Source organism: Phocoena phocoena, chromosome 12, assembly GCF_963924675.1.
Source record: "Phocoena phocoena chromosome 12, mPhoPho1.1, whole genome shotgun sequence".
NCBI lineage: Eukaryota > Metazoa > Chordata > Mammalia > Artiodactyla > Phocoenidae > Phocoena > Phocoena phocoena.
In genome coordinates, this window is record NC_089230.1 from 83,042,630 (window position 1) to 83,065,345 (window position 22,716).

Sequence of the window (22,716 nt, forward strand, 5' to 3'; positions counted from 1 at the left end):
AAACTGCCAATTTCTAATTTTCGAGAAAACCACTTTTGCTGAATAAACTTGATCCCAACCCATCCTACAAAAATAGTTTTACTGACAGACTACTTCTAATGTCACATTTTGTACATAACAGCTGCAGATGTCTACAATTTTAAGGAAGCATTAAAATTTAGAACAATTCTAGGCCAAAGTTGATATTTGAAAAGGATCCAGATGCATGAAAATAAATTAACCAAATGAGCCATTTAATTTGTGGTTTGGATGTCATTTTTCTGACAGTGATCAATGAAATTGTCATGTATCCCTGGAATTTGGGACTATTCGAATTATTTATCTTGACGTCATTCTTTCACATAATTGTGTCTGATATTTTATCAGAAAATATTTATGTTCACACACAGGTCGGTATTGATGATCAATACCGTCCCCACTACATTATTATTCCCACATGAGTTAGCTGATTCTTCTTACAACCTGATTTGCGTTCCCATAATATTATACAGATATTTACAAATACCTAATTGTGTATAGCTTTTTTTCTTGATCTCCTTCTCACTTGACTAAGAATATCAAGGAAGTTCCAAAATGCTCACGTGAAGGTTGATTTAGTCACACTAGTAGAACCCCAGGCTCAAATGTCAAATGGGATCAGTTCTTATACAGAGCACTAATCGGTCTGCAATCTTTTTGCTGCCGAAGTAACAGTTGCATATTACTCAATGTTTAGTGATTATGTTGTTTGTTAACTCCCCAGATGAGGTTGTTTTTTTTTAACCTCTGTTTATTTGAGAACAGCAGCTGAATGCTGAAACACAGTAGCCGATGCCAGCAATCCAAGGCTTCACTAGTACAGAAGAAGCAATGCTCACTTTGTTACACAAATAATTAGAGAGATTAGATGAAAATAAACACCAAGAGGATATACAGAAGCTCTGAAGTTAGGTAATCATTTTAATTACTCTAGTGACTTTCAACAACCTTCATTGTCAGCTACAGATCACGTTTAAATTGTTTCATGTAAGAAGGTTGTAAACAAATATGGAAATGTACTACAGCTACCCGTGATTATGCTTCAGAAAAATGGCATTTTCTTCATGCTTCCATGTAAAGAAGCTGTTTCCATTCTAGCACCTGATAATTCTCTCGAGATTTTTAAAGCATGATACATTTTTGCACTCGAAAATGTTTTACCCTGGTTTGGGGCTTCAGAGGGACATTCTTAATAATTTTTATAGCTTTATATCTTTGCTCAGATTTGATCATGAAAGATATGGGTCCACATTTTTGAGGCACTGAATGTAGAACAATGTGGCATATTCAGTTGTTTGAAATAAATGTCACTTGGAATCATGTCACCCTTATTGTGTGACAAGGGGTACCTTGTATTTGGGGAAAGTTGATTTCCTCTTTCTTCCGGTCCCTACCCCACCTCCGGAAGACTCTACCACACACCCCAACACCTTCTCCACAGGTGCGGGTCCTATTTCGAGGCATTGTCATGAGGATCACACAGATGCCCTGGGGTGAGACGTTCCTTTGAGGAAGTGTTAACCTGTGTTTAAATACCATCAGCTCCTCTGCAAAACACTTTACCTAACGTATCCTATTTAATCCTTACAAGATTTCGATGGAGTATGTTTTATCAAGTCCATTTTCCAGATGAGGAAACAGGCTTTGAAAAGCTCATTGACTTTCTAAAGTTGCCCAAGCAGCCCAGCTGGGGATCAAACCCCGTTCCACCTGACTCCAACAAACAGGAGGCTCCCAGCAGATGACTGGATGAGATGAACCTGGGTGCGAACGCTGACTAAGGATAACAGAAAAGATGCACGGACCTCCTGGATGTGTGTGTGCTGGTGAAGTGTTGTGTCGTATGACGCCTGTGGATCCTGGGCAGCAGTCAAAATCCCAAAATAAATCCCAAAATTTGATTGATTTTGCTAAGTGTCTCACCCCTAAATAGTCCCGGTTGCTGGAAAAGAGGCAATTAGGATATATGTTTTATGGTACACAGGGAATAACCAAGAGGCTCCTACTAACGAAGGTCAGTGACGCTTTTAAGAACAATTCTGTACCCACTCCGACTTCACTACAGGTAACACACAAGGCATTTCTCTTCAACTGCATTAAAAAAAATTCCAACAGGCCGAAAGAGACTTCAGTAATCTTTGCAGGGTGGGCAGGTGTGTGTGCTGCTTTCCAGTATTTGAGAAAAGCCTCCACTGAATCCCCTCCCCCACCCTCGTCCGTCCGCCTCCCCCAGGATGCTGACCTTGAAAGCCCGGGGCCTGACCGGGACGCGTTTTCCCGAGGTTGTGCTATTTTCACAGGCCCGTTAAGCTATCCGCGAACATGGGAAGGGGTCCGATGAACTCATTGTGTCCTATGTCTTGGAGGCAGTGATCCGCCGATGTGAAGTATGAGCTGTAGGTGATACCGGGAAGTGGAAGAGAAGGTTAGCCCTTGCGAGGGTGGCGGGCGGGGTTAGATCTATAAATTTCACTCTCAGGCTTCAGACTCTGGGCGGGAAGTTGGGGAAATTCACGGACGCGCCAGGGCCTGAGGACGGGTGGGAGCAACCACAGCATCCCGGGCCGGGCAGAACCAGATTCCCGGTCCTGAGAAAACCAGGAGAGGCAGAACCGCCGGACAGAGGGGCCTCCGCCCCAGGGCGCTCCCCGCGCGCACACTCGGAGCGCGATCCCAGGGATTTACTTGTGAACGAGCCTGAGAAAGGCAGCCACGGGAAGACGGGCTCAGATATTATTTATCATAGTCTGGGGGGACAGGCTTTCCTGCTGCTCCGCGTGCGAGCACCTCCCCGGGACGTGACTACGAAGCGAGGTCCCTCTTCTTTCATCCCCGTCCATCACAGACAGCCAGGGACTTAGCCAGTGGGTACGCTAGATAGAAAAAATCCAAACCAAGCGCCTACGTTTACTCGTGCCTTCCAGGCACTGTCATGGTTCCCACACGTCGCTGTGCGCTCCGTTTGGTTTCGAGCGCACCATGCTTACATCTAGGGGGTGCCGGCCCCCCCCCCCCGGCGGGGCTGTGTCGGGAGAGGCTTGTGCAGGCCGCGCAGAGAAGAAGCCACTGGCTAGACTCGGGGCATCCGCGTCCCGTTTCCTCTGGGCCAACGCCACCAGCCTCGGAGCTTCCTCATCCAGAAAACGAGGTGATTCCACTCCCCAGCCCTTCTCGAAAGGATCGTTGGGCGGGTCGAACGGAATAATTCTGACGGCAGTCAACTGTGAGGAAATAGGACTCCAAATTAAGGAAGGAAAATAAGTTCCACGTCCTCGGCTGGAGTTTTAGGAATTTCCCCGCAATGATCTAACTGCAGTCAGGCAGCAAACGTTCGGATTGATTCTTTCTTCCGGGCTATCTCACAAGCCAAACACCCGTGTAGGCACCCCTCCGTCTCCCGGGGCTTCTGTTGAGCTCTGCCTTTGGGTGAAAGCGCTTTTTGTCGGCGCTGTGCGGTCCACCCCCAGCACACGAACCCCGCGGCCAGACGCCAGAGAAGGCATCCTTCGCCCTCTCCCGTCTCCCCTCTCCTCTCACTCTCCACCCGAAGTCTCCCGAGTTTTCCGCACGCGCCTGGGTTTTCCTGGCTGGTCTCCAAAGACCCCGTAGCGTTTCAGACAGCTAAGAGCGCGCGGAGACGGGCGAGCGAGCATCCAGCCCCTGCCCGAGGCCGTGGCGCCCGGGGTGGGGGGGACCCTCCTCTCGCTCCCCGCCGGCGGTGCAGCAGCAGCCTCCGGAGCCGGCTGGCCGGGCCCCCTCCCCGCCTCCCCCTCTCAGCCCCTCTCCGCCAGTAGCAGCGCTGCTGTCTCCCCACAGGAGCACTGGGAGGACGCTGGAGTCCGCAGCGCCCCCGCCCCTCGCTTTTTCTTTCTTTCCTGGCTTTGGGATCTTGCTGCCGGAGCCGGGAGCGGTTCTCCGAAGAGCAGAGCGGAGCGAGGGATCGGAGTGCAGGCTTCCGCTGCGACGCGCGAGCAGAGCTGGGCGCACGGCATCCCCGGCGTCGCCCTCGGTCCTCGCCGCCGGGGCTGGGATGTGACGAAGGAGAGCCCTCGGCGCCTGCCCCCCGCCCTCGAAGGTGCCCCCAGCAGCGCATCGGGGGCCCGCGGCTGGAGTCCCTTTTCCCGCAGCGCCGCGGGACGGCTCCCAGGTCCCACTCTTCGGAAAGAGCGCGGTGGAATCGCCGCCTTCCCGGCGGTCGGCGTAACTCCGGGGCCGGCAGCGCGCGGCTGGACCGCGTCCCGCTTCCCGCCGACTCCCCGGAGTAGGGGCATCGCCGCCCGCCCTGCAGCCCGAGCTCCTCGGCACCTGCGCGGATCCCCCAGGCCCGGCTCCGCGCCCCCGCAGCGCCCCGCTACCCACCCCGTGGAGAGCGCGCGGGCCGCGGCTTCCTGAGCGCGGGCGCCGCCGCCGTCCAAACTGCGCGCTGGGGTCCCCCGGCTCGCCCCGGTCCGGGGCGTCCGAGAGGCCAGGGGAGAGCGCACCATGAAGTCAGTGCTCTTCAGCCGCTTCTTCATCCTCCTGCCCTGGATGCTGATCGTCATCATCATGCTCGACGTGGACACGCGTAGGCCCGCGCCCCCGCTCACCCCGCGGCCCTACTTCTCGCCCTACGCCGGGGGCCGCGGGGGCGCCCGCCTCCCGCTCCGCCGGGGCGGCCCGGGGCGCGGCCGGGAGCAGCGCAACGAGTCGCGGCCGCCGCCGCCGCAGCCGCCCGAGCCGCCGCTGCCCACCATCTATGCCATCACGCCCACCTACAGCCGCCCGGTGCAGAAGGCCGAGCTGACACGCCTGGCTAACACGTTCCGCCAGGTGGCGCAGCTGCACTGGATCCTGGTGGAGGACGCGGCTGCGCGCAGCGAGCTGGTGAGCCGCTTCCTGGCGCGCGCTGGGCTGCCCAGCACGCACCTGCACGTGCCCACGCCGCGGCGCTACAAGCGGCCCGGGCTGCCGCGCGCCACCGAGCAGCGCAACGCCGGCTTGGCCTGGCTGCGCCAGAGGCACGGGCACCAGCGCGCGCAGCCCGGCGTGCTCTTCTTCGCCGACGACGACAACACCTACAGTCTCGAGCTCTTCCAGGAGGTAGCGGCCGGCGCGCCCCGCCGGGGGGGCGGGGCGGGCAGGCGGGCGGGAGGGGCCCCCGCGTGCCGGTCCTGACGCCGCTGCGCTGGGCAGTGCTCACCTACCTGAGCGCGCACTCGGGACTCTGGGCGCAGAGCTCCGCAGCCCCCCGCTGGCCCCGGGGGTGGAGGGGGTGGGAGGACCACTGTGACTCGGGGAGGGAGTCTGGCGGGGGCTTTGCTGCTCCCCCTCCCCGACACACACACACACACCGGCCGAACGATTGGGCCGAGGCGGTGCCGCAGGTGTGAGGCGCGGGGATGATTTCTAGGAGCTGGGCTCTGTCCGGCCTGAGGATGGAGCTCCGTGGGGCCGGGCTGCAGGAGAGACCGGGGAGGGACCCAGCGCACTGGGGGCGGGCTCGGTGGTCTCCGAGGCCCTTCTGCGCACACAGGTGTGATTCTGAGTCTAGAACCATATCGGGAGGACGGTGGAGAAGGAAACTAAAAATCAGCCCAGAGACACATTTCTCTCGTACAGTCCGCTGGCACGGAAATGGTTACTAGAGAAAACCCTGACTTCTAAGGGGTCCTCCTTCCATCTCTTCCCGCACCCCGCAAAGGCCCTTTCAGACTCTAAAGATGACCCCCTTTAGGAGGAAGCCCTCTAGTAACTGAGTCGAGACTGCCCTGCCCTGTGGTTCTCTTTCTGCAGTCCGAGGTATCAGCTGGACTGCCCGTTTCCTTTTCCTTACCCTTCTCTAGGACCCTCTTTGGACGCGCTGGCACCGGGCCATTGCACCCTGGTGCCCGCCATGAGGTCCTCGGCGCAGCCCGGCCTGCTGCTGCTGCTGCGATGGCACAGTTTCCCTTGGAGGCTACAGGTGCACAAAGCCATCAGGCACCCGGTTAGAACAGGTGTTAGTTCTTGAGGCTGGTATATTGCCGCCTGAGTGTGTGCGCATGCGCGAGCGTTCTGCAAATGAGGCTGGATTGCGTAGTTTTTCATTTTTCTTGTTCCTCTTCCACAAATATAGCGGGAAAAAAATCTTGGGCTTTTTGACATATCGTGGGACTGTTGCCTTCCTCTCCCCCAAATTCCTGACATCCTGCCTCCGAGACGCCATCATCCCTCCTCTTCCGCCAAGTAAACTGGACAATCTGTACGTCTAGAAATCACAAACGTCCCATGCTTTCATCCAGATATCTCAGTTTGGCTTTCATAACCTCAGGACGGAGCTATTCTGTACCTCTCCGGCTTAATTTTTCTGCCTGTGTGGCTTTAAAAATCCATTTCTTAAGGGCAATTGCTACCTTCATTTCTTTTTTTTTTCTTTTCTTTTTTTTTTTTTGCGGTACGCGGGCCTCTCACTGTTGTGGCCTCTCCCGTTGCGGAGCACAGGCTCCGGGCGCGCAGGCTCAGCGGCCATGGCTCACGGGCCCAGCCGCTCCGCAGCATGTGGGATCTTCCCGGACCAGGGCACGAACCCGTGTCCCCTGCATCGACAGGCGGACTCCCAACCACTGCGCCGCCAGGGAAGCACGCTGCCTTCATTTCTGTTCATCCTCTCCTGCTTCATGAATAAAAGGACCAGTCATTGCTCCCATCTTTCTTTTCATGCTTTCGCGATGAAGGGCTTTCTTCACATGTTCCCTCCCCCTCGAAGAAATCAATAAGCTTGTCATCTATCGTATGGTCTTTATTATAACCAAAATTAGAGATATCATCTGATGTTTTAAGTTGGGTTCTTATTGTGATCCTGTTTGCGTACTCTTGCCCCCAAGAGACGTGGTTTGTATTCTGAAGCAAAGACCCTTACATTTCAGTACACCATCATTTTAAACCCCAAAGTCTTTTTTTAAAATAATATTTATTTATTGCTTATCATATTCTAGTAGGATCTTAGGTTTAGTTTTTTTAAAAACATCTTTATTGGAGTATAATTGCTTTACAGAGTGTGTTAGTTTCTGCTTTATATCAAAGTGAATCAGCTATACATATACATACATCTCTTCCCTCCTGCGTCTCCCTCCCTCCCACCCTCATTATCCCCACCCACCCACCACCCACCCCCTCTAGGTGGTCACAAAGCACCTAGCAGATCTCCCTGTGCTATGTGGCTGCTTCCCACCAGCTATCGTAAACCCCAAAGTCTTTTTTCCTTCTTCTACAACTTGGAAGTTGCCCTACCTGTGAAAATGTGTGATCTTATGTAAGCAAAATACTGAACGTTATTATTAATTAACCTTTTAAGGGGACGGGCTATGAAGAGCCGTGAGTTTCAGTTTCTTCCAGCTTCTAGCCGGTTGGTGTGAGGTATTGGACTGAATTGGCACAGAGTTAGAACAGACGGGCAGAGAAACGGCTCAGAACACAGTCTTCCTTTGATGCTTCCCAAACTGAAAGGAAGGCTTGGTGGTGGTGGATATGAAGCAGCAAGAGAAGAATGCAGTAGGGTTTTTTTTTTATTGGTCCATGGGGGAGAAAAGAGAGAAGATAAAAGAAAGAGGCGAGAGTAAGGAGAAAAAAATAGCTTTGGCTGAGAGGAAACTATATAGGAAAGAAATGCAAAACTTTCAAGACACTAACATTTTGTACAGTTGGAAGTAATGAAATATTCAAAATCAACTTAAAGAGCACGTGCAACTGTTATTTAAGGAGAGGTGCCACATATACAAAATAAACAAGAGAAGGGATTTTTTAAAAAGCATAATATGCATGATACACTTAGAATTTAAGTTCTGTAGCTCCTAGAGGTTCCTCCCAGACAGGCATTTTAGGACTAATCCCCTTCTCACCCACCATCCCTCCCCCAACACAGTGTTTTTGGACAAAGCAGGCATCTCTCTGTTCACCAGGCATCTATGTTGAGACATGCAGCTTTCTTTTACAGCACATTCTTTTCATGGCAAGCAGGATTGCACTCTCTAAAAAGTCAGATTAGTGGAGTTTATGCATCCTTAGTCTTGTGCATTAATGAGCTGGCCTACTCTCCACCAGTTCTAGGAATAATGATTCCATGCGGATTGCAGTCTAGACAGTGCTTTCTTGGAGAAAAGGTAGGACCAGTTAAAACATCTAAAAACTACAGCTCCTTGGGTGGGAGGGCAGATGCTGATCAGGGATGCTGTAGGGCCAGGCGTATATCTAAGCCCTTTCTGTGGTGCACACACAAATTCATTTTTAAGTAATTCACAGTACCTTAGGAAAGAGTGTCCTGAGCTAACCTTCATCTTTTATTCATGGTGCCCCTCATTTCCACGGTTGATGTTAACACAGATAAGATAAAAGGAGGAAAATGAACCAGGTACAAATGAACTCACTAAGCACTGGCTGCAAATGAAGGAAAGTAAAAGCTGAAAGGTCTCCAAATTAAATTAAAGGTGCAATAGGCACCCTGTGTCCAATTATTCCTCCCTGGTAACTGGAATGGAGCTTTCTTCTCCCGTCCAGCTAGCTAATTTTCAGGCTCCCCTTTCGACTGAGCTGTGCCACCAGGAAAGAAATATTTGCATCAAACAATCCTATGCTTAATAGCCAAATCCATTTGCAAATGAAGCTGTGTGAATTGTAGCCGCAGAAGCTGGGCTGTCCGTTGGAGAAGGAGGTGCCTGGAGTTTTCCACGTTGCCAGTAACTCAACATGGCCTCTTCCTGTGGCCTTGATGGGGTTTGGCACCGTGGCTCACGGGTAATCCTGCTGCCTGCCTCCTGCACACCCCATCGACATAGCTCTCCGGAAACGCTGATTCGCAAAGGATGTACGCGGCTTTCATAAAAATGGCAACCACAGACAAATGGGACTGTAGCTGGTCACATTTTCAATAACGCTATTGATCAGATTTCTGTCCTTTGCTAGAAAACCTTCCAAGCTCTCTTGAGTTCAAAGCAGCTGCTTTTCAGGTGAAGTTACTTTCACCTTGGGAAACCCGTTGAGTTGAAAGGTTAAAAAAAGGGCACTTTCCGAGCAAGAAAATGAAACTTTTAAAACTTTAAATTGAGCGAGGTGAGGCTGAAAGACAAGCTGACTCTGAAAACACCTTAGGGGCTCAGGAAAGGGCTCAGTTAATGAGACCGGCTTTGGAAGACGTTTCTGGCAAGCAGTGAACTCGAGAGGCCCTTTGTTGGATGCTGTGTTGGGTGCAGTGAAGCGGTTTGTGGGCTGGGAGTGGTGAGGGCGAGTTTGTCCTGCTCTTTTCTGATCATTTATACCTATGTTCCTCCCTTTACCTGCAGCTCACTGGAGCCCCTAATCCAAAGGATATTCAGATTTACAGTGTTCGGCACTTTCCCCCAAAATAGTAGATTCTGAATGTATTTCCTAAAAGGAGACAGGAGATCTCCCTTTCCTTTTTCCCCTGACGCAGTTACTTGGTGAACGATGATTGTCTTTTCAAAGTGGAGAAACCACAAAGATTCTCTTAGGGGGTAGCATCCAACGAGATTTTACCTGAAATGCTCCCCTTGTGTTTTCTTTCTTCCCACCTGAAAGCATGTTAATAGCCACGCCATAAGTCTGATCAAATGTGAGAATTGTGTAAACTGGATTTATAAAACTACGGGCAGCTTTCTTAGGCTATCCGTGTTAAATCTGTACATTTTCTTTACTCCCGCTGGATGTATAGTAGTTGAGCTGTGGTTCCTTTTGGACAGGGTTCTCCTTGGACACCAGCAGTTTTCATTTGGATTTTGATATTTTAATGGGCCAGAAATAACTCTGGGTTTAAAAGGCCTTCTCTCTTCTGCCTCTTCCTATTGTCTTTTTCCCATTCTTCGTCCTCCAACCTACTTTTCACCGATTATTCTGTCTCATGAATAGACATGAAGGCATATCCGGACTGTTGTCGGCTACAATGAATGTGTGTCTTTTAAGCATTTAGACTTTGTCTGAAGCTTCTTGGAAACTAGTGGGCGACTCCGTTTTCTTCCATCTACCCCACTTGCCTCTGGATTGCAGGCTTGTAAATTTTCTCGTGTGAACAGTGATGGAATAGTAATTGCTTTTAAGGCATGCTACAAAAACAGAATAGAAGAACCGAAGTCGACAGCCTTATTTATTAACTATTCCAGGTGCTACTTGAGTAGTGGGGTTCTTTTGGTACAGAATTCAATAATCTTCAGAGATATCTATTCCGACCTCTTGGACTCTGATGAAATATTTGCGTGGTCTGCATAAATTAAGATAACATTATTTATCTTTGATTTGCAGTGCTGTCGAAGCATGCCATTTAAGTTTTACGTAGTTATCAAATTCTCTCCTGAAACAAATAAAATCGTCATACCAATCCCTAGGTAGGTAGGTAGGCTGCTAAGTAGGTAGGTTTAGATTTCCAGTTCATAGAAATAAACTAAGATAATCCATTGTTCGTACCGGGTCATTTTTGGGGACAACTTTAAATGAATGTGTAAGATACCCTTTACCATGGATGCAAGCAAAATGAGCACTTACTGTGGGCCACGAACCATATTTAGGGTTTTACGTGTATTAGCTCATTTGATCCTCACATCGGCCCCTGAGGCAGGATCTAGTATGGCCCCCATTCTCCACCATCCTAATGCTAATGTTTAGGCATGAACACAGTTCTTTGGTGAGTGCAGGGACTTTTAAAAATGCAGCCTGAATCTAATATAGTCGTTACCCGGATCGCTAAAATCAGCGTCCCCCGTTTACAGAAGAGCTGAAGTAGCAGGAAGCGGCTTACGAGGTCATGGAGCTGTTCCAAGACAGGGTGGGGGGCCCAGTGCCCCGGTTCTGGAGCCTGCCGTCTGACGCCCTGCAACCCATCCCACTAACGTGTATAGTCAGGTGGGCACGTGTCATTGTGACAAATAAAGCATCCAATCAGCCGGAGTCCTCTGATACCATTCTAGCTTCTGCCATACTTGAACTCAGGTCTATCTTCTTTTCTAAGCATTTATATTAATTATTTTGTATTGCGATCTAGTTGATTTACTATGTTGTATTCATCTCAGGTGTACAGTAAAGTGATTCAGTTTTAGATATGGGTCTGTCTTCTGGGCTGTTGTCAACTTCTAATGTTCTCTCTTGACCTTTTCTTCCTGATGTAATTTGATCTTATGAAAATTTTACCTCCTCCCTGTCTTGCTAAGAGACCGTTTGATTTTTAGATTATTTTTTCAAGTCAGGTGAAAACTGCCAAGTTAGTGCGTAACCTGTAGTCTTATATGCTCTTGAACTGTATATTCCTGGGAACAGGTAAGAATTAATTTCTGCAAGAAGATAAAACATTAATTTTTTTCCCTCAGTTGATATGTGTACATCAGCAACGGTATCTGCTGGGCGTGTACCCTGTCAGGGCAGACAGATCGAAGGGAAGAATAATTTTCAGGATAGAATGATGATGGGGGGTGATGCTGGATTGTCCCAGGTGGGCCCAGTGGTTTACCGTCAGGACAGAGGAGCGGGGCTGAGGACCTCAGCCAGTCTGAGCTGCAGCTGGTGTGGGTGACACACCCCTGCCAGTTGCTTCCTCCCATGGGCGCTGGGGCAGCTCCCCCCACCCCCGGAGCACAAGATGAGCTTGTAGGAACCTTTGAGGTGGTCATTATACTGACCACTGCTGGCCCGCACTCACAGATTCACCAGACGACTCCCTTGTGGGTAGGAGGTTTGTTAATGGTCTGATTCTTCTGGTACTAGAAATTTCCCTGGATTAAAAACAAAATTAGTAAATCCTGAGCTGAGTCTTTTTGCATCCTAGGAAAACCTTGAGGATGGCTGTTCTTTACCAAAAGTCAGATTATTTGGTCTTTTTCCCCAAATAACTAAAAACTCAGTTGTTTTTGCCACCCCCCCCATCTCCTCCATCAGTGGAAAGAGAACTTTAGACAGTATGTGAGTTATGTGCAGGATCTAAGACCGTCGTTCCTGCCGCCCAAATGGTAGGTATTTGTCGATTGTCTCTTCATCTCTCTAATGAAAGCTGCACGTGCTAAATGCTGAATGTTCGCCATTAACTGGGTTTTCCCTGATCTAAGTGTATTTTAGCAGTAATAGGGTATCACTGTGCCAGATTCCTTGTGCCTACTTGGGCTTAATTAAACATGACCATGTTCAGAAGATATTTGAACGTAATGAATTCATATCCTCCTCCACTTAACAGGTGTTAATTGAGCACCTACTACGTGCCCGGGACTGTGTTAGTTACTGCAGGGCAGAACACCGCTGTGAACGCAGAGCGTCCCCACCCTCTCAGATTGAGCATCTGGACCACATCTGCACAGTAAGATCAGTGCCTGTTGAGAGAAACACAGGTGCCTGGGTGGGTAAAGCAGAGGCCCCTGATGGAGCTGTGGGTTGTAGGAGGGAGTGACATGTGAGCTGACACCTAAAGGAGGAGGGCCGGCTGGGGCATGGGGCAGGGAGGAAAGAGCCCTCCAGGCAGAGAAAGCCATGCTCACCAACAGTCCATGAATTTGGAAAGTGTGGACACAGCAGTGTGAGGGACATGCCTTTACTTTTTTACATCTGCTTTTCAGATCCCCCATCAGGCAAAGCTTTGACCTTTACGTTCTTAATTAGAACTTGGATTAGGTGGGTAGTAAATTAATAGAAAAAAATGTAGATATATATATTTGTCCATCTAGTTGTACCAAGGAGTTGTTAATGTAGACAGTTGTGGTTCATTGTGGCAGCTAACGTCACTTTACGTAACGGAGTGCAGCGTGTGTGTTGCAGTTCACCGTCTCTCCCGCTAGAATATAAATTCCGTGAGGGTAGGAATTTTCTTCTGTTCACTGCTGTGTCTCTAGTGTCTGGCATTTAGTAAATGCTCACTCAAAACTGAGTGGATTGTAGGAAGCTTTGGAGCTGAGGGACTCTGTTCCCTCCCGAAGGAGGCTGTTCCTGGAAAGGGGCTCCCACACAGAGACTGTCAGTCAGATCACAGCCTTGAAGTCTGTGTGTGGGGCTAGGGTTACACTGAGCCCTTTAAGTAGTAACTGGAAGAAAAATTGGCCCCTGCTCTGACTCTGAGAGCTTTCAGTGCTAAGGAGAGGGGGAGAGAGACCCGTGAACATTAGTGTGTAGCCAGGCGTCCCTGTGGATGCCTTGAGGGCGAGGGGAGGGGTGTGGAGTCCGCGGGGGGTGTGCCCACTTTCCACGTGTGAGGCTGGAGGCTGGTGGGGGGCTTGAGTGGGAGCTTGGGGGTTAAACAGCCCCACGTTCAAGTCCAGCTTCACCGCCCAGAGGTCGTGGGACATAGGCGAGGGTTGCCTGCCCTACTACGATGGCCCCCAGTACTGAACAGAGGTGCCTTATAAACATTTTTTTAACATCTTTATTGGAGTATAATTGCTTTACAATGGTGTGTTAGTTTCTGCTTTATAACAAAGTGAATCAGTTATACATATGTTCCCATATCCCCTCCCTCTTGCGTCTCCCTCCCTCCCACCCTCCCTATCCCACTCCTCTAGGTGGTCACAAAGCACTGAGCTGATCTCCCTGTGCTACGTGGCTGCTTCCCACTAGCTATCTATTTTACATTTGGTAGTGTATATATGTCCATGCCACTCTCACACTTTGTCCCAGCTTACCCTTCCCCCTCCCCATATCCTCCAGTCCATTCTCTAGTAGGTCTGCGTCTCCATTCCCGTCTTACCCGTAGGTTCTTCATGACCATTTTTTTTTTTCTTAGATTCCATACATATGTGTTAGCATACGGTATTTCTCTTTCTCCTTCTGACTTACTTCACTCTGTATGACACACTCTAGGTCCAACCACCTCACTACAAATAACTCAACTTCGTTTCTTTTTATGGCTGAGTAATATTCCATTGTATATATGTGCCACATCTCCTTTATCCATTCATCCAATGATGGGCACTTAGGGTGCTTCCATAAACGTTCTTTTCCCCTGCTTCCCTGCGGTGGCTGCCCAGGTGACGGGTCTCCCGCAGAGCTGCGCTGTCCTACTTGGGTCCTCTGAGTCCTCTGCTCCTGAAATCTGGACAGAGTTTCTGGAGGCCTGGAGGGGAGGAGGGGGTAGAAGTGCTTGATTTTCCCAAGTTAGTCTGTATCCGGGGGAACTGGGAAATTGGGGATCTGAATTACACCGCTGGGTTAGGACGGTGATTAGCGAGACAGGAGTTAAAGAGAGCTTGTCGATAAAGGGTCCTGGAGGAGGTGAGATGGGAGAGAGTAGAAAGCAGCTTAAGGAGGTTTTAGGCTGGGAGGATGTAGAAGGATGTCCTCCTGCGGGTCAGGAGGTGTGGGGCTGGCTGGGGAGTGTGTGCAAGGTCGCAGGTTGGCGTGCCTGGGTCTCAGAGCAGGGCATACACGCAACTTCCTGCAGCTCCTGGGCGTGCGTGTTAGTTACGGTTGGGGCCCCAGCCTCTGGCGTGGACCTAGGGTGTTTTACATGATAGGTTCTTTCTGGCATGAATGAACGAAACAAAGAGGCAGCATGTTACAAAGGAGGGCACAGCTTAATAGGAATGAAATGAATCCACTTTTCAGGCACGTGATTAGAAACAATAGCTTGATTTTTTAAGGGTCGTCTGCTGGGTGGGAAGGTTAGCTGTATCGGGCTCCCCAGCACCTATTGACAGAGGAAGCAGGGAGGATCGACTGGACAGGCTTTCCCTGTGCCCAGGCCCCTCCAGCCTTGGCTGGAACACTGAGGGGCATCAGCCGCCTGGCACTTACGGGGAGGTTCACCCCGAGCTGCTTTCTGGTTTTTCAAATGTTGCTTAAATTTTCATAAATAAAAACATTTTATAGCCCATTTCCTGCCATCCTGGGGAAGACGTAGCCGTTGGAGTGGGGGGGGTGCGTGCGTGCATGTGTCCCCATCTGTCCGTCCGCAGGTCCCTGGGCACCTTCTGGGCTGTACGGGTGCAGATGGCGCTCTCCTCTCCCTGTTCTTTCTTCACAGAGTCTGTGCCATGCAGGTTAGTCTCTCACCAGAAGTGTGGTCTCACCCAGGGGTCTTTGATATTTTCTGTTCGTATAACTCCTAAAAGAATTCGGTAAAATTACATGCCCTCTAGGATATTTTCAAATTGATGTCTACCTTTCAAAAATCATTTAAAATCGCTGCAAAGCACGTGATTTCCAGTGTATTATAGTGGCTCACTCTGTTGTACATCTGAAACTAATAATAATGCAAATCAACTATACTTCAATAAAAAAAGGTCTCTGTAGGATTGGGTTAACATTATAATTAGGAGGTGTAAACAAGTCCTCAAAACAACGTAAATGTTACAGAGTTGGATAATTCATTGAGTATAAAAGCTACGTTTCTCGGAACTTGATTTCTTACTGAAATAGATGAAGCATTTTGTTGCTGTTGATACGTACTTTGTATCATTGCTGAGTGTTGCTTATTGCTAGAAGGAGGTGGGGTTTAGCAGAAGTTTGGTTGCCGTTGGGTCACCCTTGTTTAGATGAAGAAGTAAATAAGGTGGAAAGCATTTTCTTCTTGCAGAGTTCTTCACGTTTTTGAACCCTCAAGTTCTAAGCCGAAAGTCATGTTGATCTCTTAGCAAAAATGATTTTAATAGTCTGTTGATGACATTCGTTCAATTTTGTTGAAAAGAATCGTGTCGAAACATTCTGTCTTCTAAAAGGACTTATTACCCATTCATTAGAGAGGTTAGTTTTCTTCGTAAGACGGCAGTATTTCTAACTGCCTTTGTTTGGTCCTGGAGCGTATTTAATATGATCCAGGATGGATATGAAGCTGGAGCAGGCCAACTGGGACAAGGACGGATGAAAGGCAGGACCTGCCCCTCCATCCAAGGAGCAGATTTAGGGGAGCATATGGAGGGTGGCCCAGGGGTTGAGAACGTGTCCCCTTAAAGGTATCTGTGCTCACATGGTCCAGGAGAGTCTTCGCAGATGCCCGAGGCCCAGGCACCCCCAGCCTGAAAACTGCTGTTTTGGTAGAAGGAGCATTAAGTTAGGAACTGGAAACTGTGGGCTCCAGGCCCGGCCGAGCCAAAGCCCTCGGCGCTCAGCCCTCGTGACCGCAGAGGTGTTGACCCTTTGCTGTGTGCTAGGCCCCATGTTAGGCGTTGAGATGTTTAATTCTCCTCATGTGTCTAAGGCGGGAACCAGGGTGTCCTTTTTACAAATGAAGAGAAGCCCTACTATTCAGCTTCCTCACGGGCCTGGGGGTGACGTGTACAGTTGTAGGGACTCCGTGAGGGGATACATGTGTCACGTGGGTCAGAAGGGCAGCTTCCCAGCCCACCTGGACATCTGCTATCCCGGGGGTCTGGCCCCAGGAGCTGGGGAGAGGCTGCAGAAGACACGATGCCCCAGCGCCCCCTGCTGCCATGCCTGCACAGCCCCAGCAATCGGCCGACGGGCTCCACGTGTGGACACGTTATCATCTAGATAAACTCGATGTGGCAAGACTAAAATGCGTGTCCTTCTTAAAGGTCAAGTGACAGTTTGGGGATATTTTTGTAACTTTGAAAGGTTCCTCCACTGCATCTGTTCACGCTGGCGAAAGTGCTCGAGGCGTCCTTGGGAAGTCTCTCTGCCAGGGGAGCTGCAGCCTCGCTTTGCAGAGAAGCCCGGGTTCCCACTTTGCGGAGAGCTGGGGCGTGGGGCTCTTGCTAATTGCCTTTGATCCCTGCTGGGCATACTCAAAAGACAGGTTTTATGCTCTTTACCTGTTCTGGTCTTGCCTTTCCCCTCTGTTTAGGGATTTTTAAAAGATTTTAAAACAGAAACATAATAAGAACCTGCTGTATGGCACAGGGAACTCTATTCAACACTCTGACATGGCCTGTATGGAAACAATCTAAAAAAAGGGTGGATGTATGTACATGTATAACTGGTTCACTTTGCTGTACACCTGAAACTAACACAGCACTGTACATCAACAATACTCCAAGAAAAATTCATTTTAAATAATTTTTTTAAAACCCCCAAAGCATTAATATAAAGTCGTGTTGACAATGCTTGTGGTGTCTATGGGTGATGACTTGTGGCTTTACGGCACTCCAGAGTTTCCTCTGAAAACCAGTTGATGGTCCTGTAGATTAAAATATAGGCATTCACTTGGTTGCTCTTGGAAATCCGGTGACATTTAAAAGCAAACACCTATTCTCTGTTTCTTGTTATGTCTCTCTTCCCTCCTTGTCAAGGGCCGTGGGGCAGAAACAAAAGTTGAGTATGCGTATTAGAATTTTTATCATGGTAAAATATGTATAGCATGAAGTTTACCATTTTAACCGTCTTTAAGTGTGCAGATCCGTGGCATTTGAGTACAGCCACTCTGTTGTGCAGTCATCTCCTCTGTCCATCTCCAGAACTTTTTCGTCATCCAAACTGAAACTCTGTACCCTTTAAACAAGAACTCCCCAATGGCCCTCCCTTCCAGCCCCTCATAACCTATAATCTACTTTCTGTCTCTATGAATTGGGCTATCCCAGGTCCCTCCTATGAGGTAGAATCATGCAATATCTGTCCCTTGGGGTCTGGCTTATTTCACTTTACGCAATGTCTTCAAAGTTGATCCACATGGTAGCACGTATCAAAATTCCATTCCTTTTTAAGGTTGAAAACTATCCCGTTGTAGGTACGGGCAATATTTTGTTTATCCATTCCACCACCAACAGATACTGGGTTATTTCTACCTTCTGGCTGTTGCGAACGCATCTTTGAACGTTGGTATACAAATATGTGTTTGAGTGTCTGCTTTCAATGCTTTTATGTGTACATATGCAGAAGTGGAAACTATGGTAATTCTGTGTCTAAATTTTTGAGGAACTGCCATACTGTTTTTCCAGCTGTTGTTTATTTTTTATAATAGACAACCTAAGGAATGTGAAGTGATATCTCATGGCTTTGATTTATATTTCCCTAGTGATGAGTGATGCTGACCATTTTTTTCTTGCGCTTATACTATTTGTATATCTTTTCTGGAGAAATGTCTATTCGTGTCCTTTGCCCATTTTGGAATTAGGTTTGTTTGGTTTTGTTGAGTTTTAGGAGTTCTTTATATATTCTGGATATTAGTCCTATATCAGATATGTGATTTGCAAATATGTTCTCCCATTATGAGAGTTGCTTTTTTATTCTGTTGATAGTGTCCTAAAGTTTTAAATTTTGATGGAGTTCAGCTTATCTATTTTTTTCTTTTGTTGCCTGTGCTTTTGGTATCACGACCAAAAAAATTGTTGCCAAATTCAATGTCATGAAGCCTTCCCCCTGTGTTTTCTTCTAATAGTTGCAAAATTTTAGCTCTTTTGTTTAGGTAATTAATGTTGATTCATTTTGAGTTAATTTCTGTACACACTATTACATGGTATCTTTTGCATGTGGATATCTAGTTTTTCCCAGCCCCATTTGTTGAAAGGACTGTCCTTTCCCCATTGAATGGTATTGGCACCCTTGCTAAAAGTCATTTGACCGTATATATGTGACCGTTTATGTCTAAGCCCTTTATTCTACTCCCCTAGTCGATATGTCTGTCTTTATGCCAGTTCCATACTATTTCGGTTACTGTTGATTTCAAGTAAGTTTTAAAATCAGGAAGTATGGGTCCTTCAGCTTTCTTTTTCAAGATTTTTTGGACTATTTGGATTCCCTTACGATTCCATTTGATTTTAGGATGGATTTTTCTATTTCTGCAAATATCACCGGAGTTTTGATGGGGATTGCATTAAATGTGCAGATTGCTTTGGGTAGTATTGGTATCTTGACAATATTAAGTCTGTGAATCCATGAACATGAGACATCATTCCATTTATTTATGCCTTCTCTAATTTCTTGCAGCAGTGTTTTATAGTTTTCAGTGTACAAATATTTTGCTTCCTTGGTTAGGATTCTTTCTTTTTTTTTTTTTTACATCTTTATTGGAGTATAATTGCTTTACAATGGTGTGTTAGTGTCTGCTTTATAACAAAGTGAATCAGTTATACATATACATATGTTCCCATATCTCCTCCCTCTTGCGTCTCCCTCCTTCCCACCCTCCCTATCCCACCCCTCTAGGTGGTCACAAAGCACCGAGCTGATCTCCCTGTGCTATGCGGCTGCTTCCCACTAGCTATCTACCTTACGTTGGTATATATGTCCATGCCACTCTCTCGCTTTGTCGCAGCTTACCCTTCCCCCTCCCCATATCCTCAAGTCCATTCTCTAGTAGGTCTGTGTCTTTATTCCTGTCTTACCCCTAGGCTCTTCATGACATTTTTTTTTCTTAAATTCCATATATATGTGTTAGGATATGGTATTTGTCTTTCTCTTTCTGACTTACTTCACTGTGTATGAGAGACTCTAGGTCCATCCACCTCATTACAGATACCTCAATTTCGTTTCTTTTTATGGCTCAGTAATATTCCATTGTATATATGTGCCACATTTTCTTTATCCATTCATCTGATGATGGTCACTTAGGTTGTTTCCATGTACTGGCTATTGTACATAGAGCTGCAGTGAACATTTTGGTACATGACTCTGTTTGAATTATGGTTTTCTCAGGGTATATGCCCAGAAGTGGGATTGCTGGGTCATATGGTAATTCTATTTGTAGTTTTTTAAGGAACCTCCATACTGTTCTCCATAGTGGCTGTACCAATTCACATTCCCACCAGCAGTGCAAGAGTGTTCCCTTTTCTCCACACCCTCTCCAGCAGTTATTGTTTCTAGATTTTTTGATAATGGCCATTCTGACTGGTATGAGGTGATATCTCGTAGTTTTGATTTGCATTTCTCTAATGATTAATGATGTTGAGCATTCTTTCACGTGTTTGTTGGCAATCTGTATATCTTCTTTGGAGAAATGTCTATTTAGGTCTTCTGCCCATTTGTGGATTGGGTTGTTTGTTTTTTTGTTATTGAGCTGCATGAGTTGCTTATAAATTTTGGAGATTAATCCTTTGTCTGTTGCTTCATTTGCAAATATTTTCTCCCATTCTGAGGGTTGTCTTTTGGTCTTGTGTATAGTTTCCTTTGCTGTGCAAAAGCTTTGAAGTTTCATTAGGTCCCATTTGTTTATTTTTGTTTTTAATTTCCATTTCTCTAGGAGGTGGGTCAAAAAGGATCTTGCTGTGATTTATGTCATAGACTGTTCTGCCTATGTTTTTCTCTAAGAGTTTGATAGTTTCTGGCCTTACATTTAGGTCTTTAATCCATTTTGAGCTTATTTTTGTGTATGGTGTTAGGGAGTGATCTAATCTCCTACATTTACATGTACCTGTCCAGTTTTCCCAGCACCACATATTGAAGTACTGTCCTTTCTGCACTGTACATTCCTGCCTCCTTTATCAAAGATAAGGTGACCATATGTGCGTGTGTTTATCTCTGGGCTTTCTATCCTGTTCCATTGATCTCTCTTTCTGTTTTTGTGCCAGTACCGTACTATCTTGATTACTGTAGCTTTGTAGTATAGTCTGAAGTCAGGGAGCCTGATTCCTCCAACTCCGTTTTTCATTCTCAAGATTCCTTTGGCTATTCGGGGTCTTTTGTGTTTCCATACTAATTGTGAAAATTTTTGTTCTAGTTCTGTGAAAAATGCCAGTGGTAGTTTGATAGGGATTGCATTGAATCTGTAGATTGCTTTGGGTAGTAGAGTCATTTTCACAATGTTGATTCTTCCAATCCAAGAACATGGTATATCTCTCCATCTATTTTTTTTCCTTTCTTTTTTTTTTTGCGGTACACGGGCCTCTCACTGTTGTGGCCTCTCCCGTTGCAGAGCACAGGCTCCAGACGAGCAGTCTCAGCAGCGATGGGTCACGGGCCCAGCCGCTCCGTGGCATGTGGGCTTCTCCCAGACCGGGGCACGAACCCATATCCCCTGCATTGGCAGGCGGACTCTCAACCACTGCACCACCAGGGAAGCCCTCTCTCCATCTATTTGTATCATCTTTAATTTCTTTCATCAGTGTCTTATAGGTTTCTGCTTACAGGTATTTTGTCTCCTTAGGTAGGTTTATTCCTAGATATTTTATTCTTTTTGTTGCCATGGTAAATGGGAGTGTTTTCTTGATTTCACTTTCAGATTTTTCATCATTAGTGTATAGGAATGCCAGAGATTTCTGTGCATTAATTTTGTATCCTGCTACTTTACCCAATTCATTGATGAGCTCTAGTAGTTTTCTGTTAGCATCTTTAGGATTCTCTATGTATAGTATCATATCATCTGCAAACAGTGACAGCTTTACTTCTTTTCCAATTTGGATTCCTTTTATTTCCTTTTCTTCTCTGATTGCTGTGGCTAAAACTTCCAAAACTATGTTGAATAAGAGTGGTGAGAGTGGGCAACCTTGTCTTGTTCCTGATCTTAGTGGAAATGGTTTCAGTTTTTCACCATTGAGGACGATGTTGGCTGTGGGTCTCTCATATATGGCCTTTATTATGTTGAGGAAAGTTCCCTCTATGCCTACTTTCTGCAGGGTTTTTATCATAAATGGGTGTTGAATTTTGTCAAAACCTTTCTCTGCATCTATTGAGATGATCATATGGTTTTTCTCCTTCAGTTTGTTAATATGGTGTATCACGTTGATTGATTTGCGTATATTGAAGAATCCTTGCATTCCTGGAATAAACCCCACTTGATCATGGTGTATGATCCTTTTAATGTGCTGTTGGATTCTGTTTGCTAGTATTTTGTTGAGGATTTTTGCATCTATGTTCATCAGTGATATTGGCCTGTAGTTTTCTTTCTTTGTAACATCCTTGTCTGGTTTTGGTATCAAGGTGATGGTGGCCTCGTAGAATGAGTTCGGGAGTGTTCCTCCCTCTGCTATATTTTGGAAGAGTTTGAGAAGGGTAGGTGTTAGCTCTTCTCTAAATGTTTGATAGAATTCGCCTGTGAAGCCATCTGGTCCTGGGCTTTTGTTTGTTGGAAGATTTTTAATCACAGTTTCAATTTCAGTGCTTGTGATTGGTCTGTTCATATTTTCTATTTCTTCCTGATTCAGTCTTGGCAGGTTGTGCATTTCTAAGAATTTGTGCATTTCTTCCAGGTTGTCCATTTAATTGGCATAGAGTTGCTTGTAGTAATCTCTCATGATCTTTTGTATTTCTGCAGTTTCAGTTGTTACGTCTCCTTTTTCATTTCTAATTCTATTGATTTGAGTCTTCTTCCTTTTTTTCTTGATGAGTCTGGCTAATGGTTTATCTATTTTGTTTATCTTCTCAAAGAACCAGCTTTTAGTTTTATTGATCTTTGCTATCATTTCCTTCATTTCTTTTTCATTTATTTCTGATCTGATATTTATGATTTCTTTCCTTCTGCTAACTTTGGGGTTTTTTAGTTCTTCTTTCTCTAATTGCTTTAGGTGCAAGGTTAGGTTGTTTATTTGAGATGTTTCCTGTTTCTTAAGGTAGGATTGTATTGCTATAAACTTCCCTCTTAGAACTGCTTTTGCTGCATCCCATAGGTTTTGGGTCGTCATGTCTACATCGTCATTTGTGTCTAGTTATTTTTTAATTTCCTCAGTGATCACTTCGTTATTAAGTAGTGTATTGTTTAGCCTCCATGTGTTTGTATTTTTTACAGGTCTTTTCCTGTAATTGATATCTAGTCTCATAGCATTGTGGTCAGAAAAGATACTTGATACAATTTCAATTTTCTTAAACTTACCAAGGCTTGATTTGTGACCCAAGATATGATCTATCCTGGAGAATGTTGCATGAGCACTTGAGAAAAATGTG

General features: G+C 46.7%; 1 protein-coding gene across 1 annotated transcript in view; it reads left to right on the forward strand.

Moving 5' to 3' along the window:
• The first annotated feature begins 4,500 nt into the window (after positions 1–4,500).
• Positions 4,501–22,716, forward strand: part of B3GAT2 (beta-1,3-glucuronyltransferase 2) — a 77,044-nt gene continuing 58,828 nt past the window's right edge. Inside the window, exon 1 of the mRNA XM_065888796.1 lies at positions 4,501–5,097. Coding sequence (XP_065744868.1) covers positions 4,501–5,097 — 597 coding nt within the window. The remainder of the gene's footprint in view (positions 5,098–22,716) is intronic.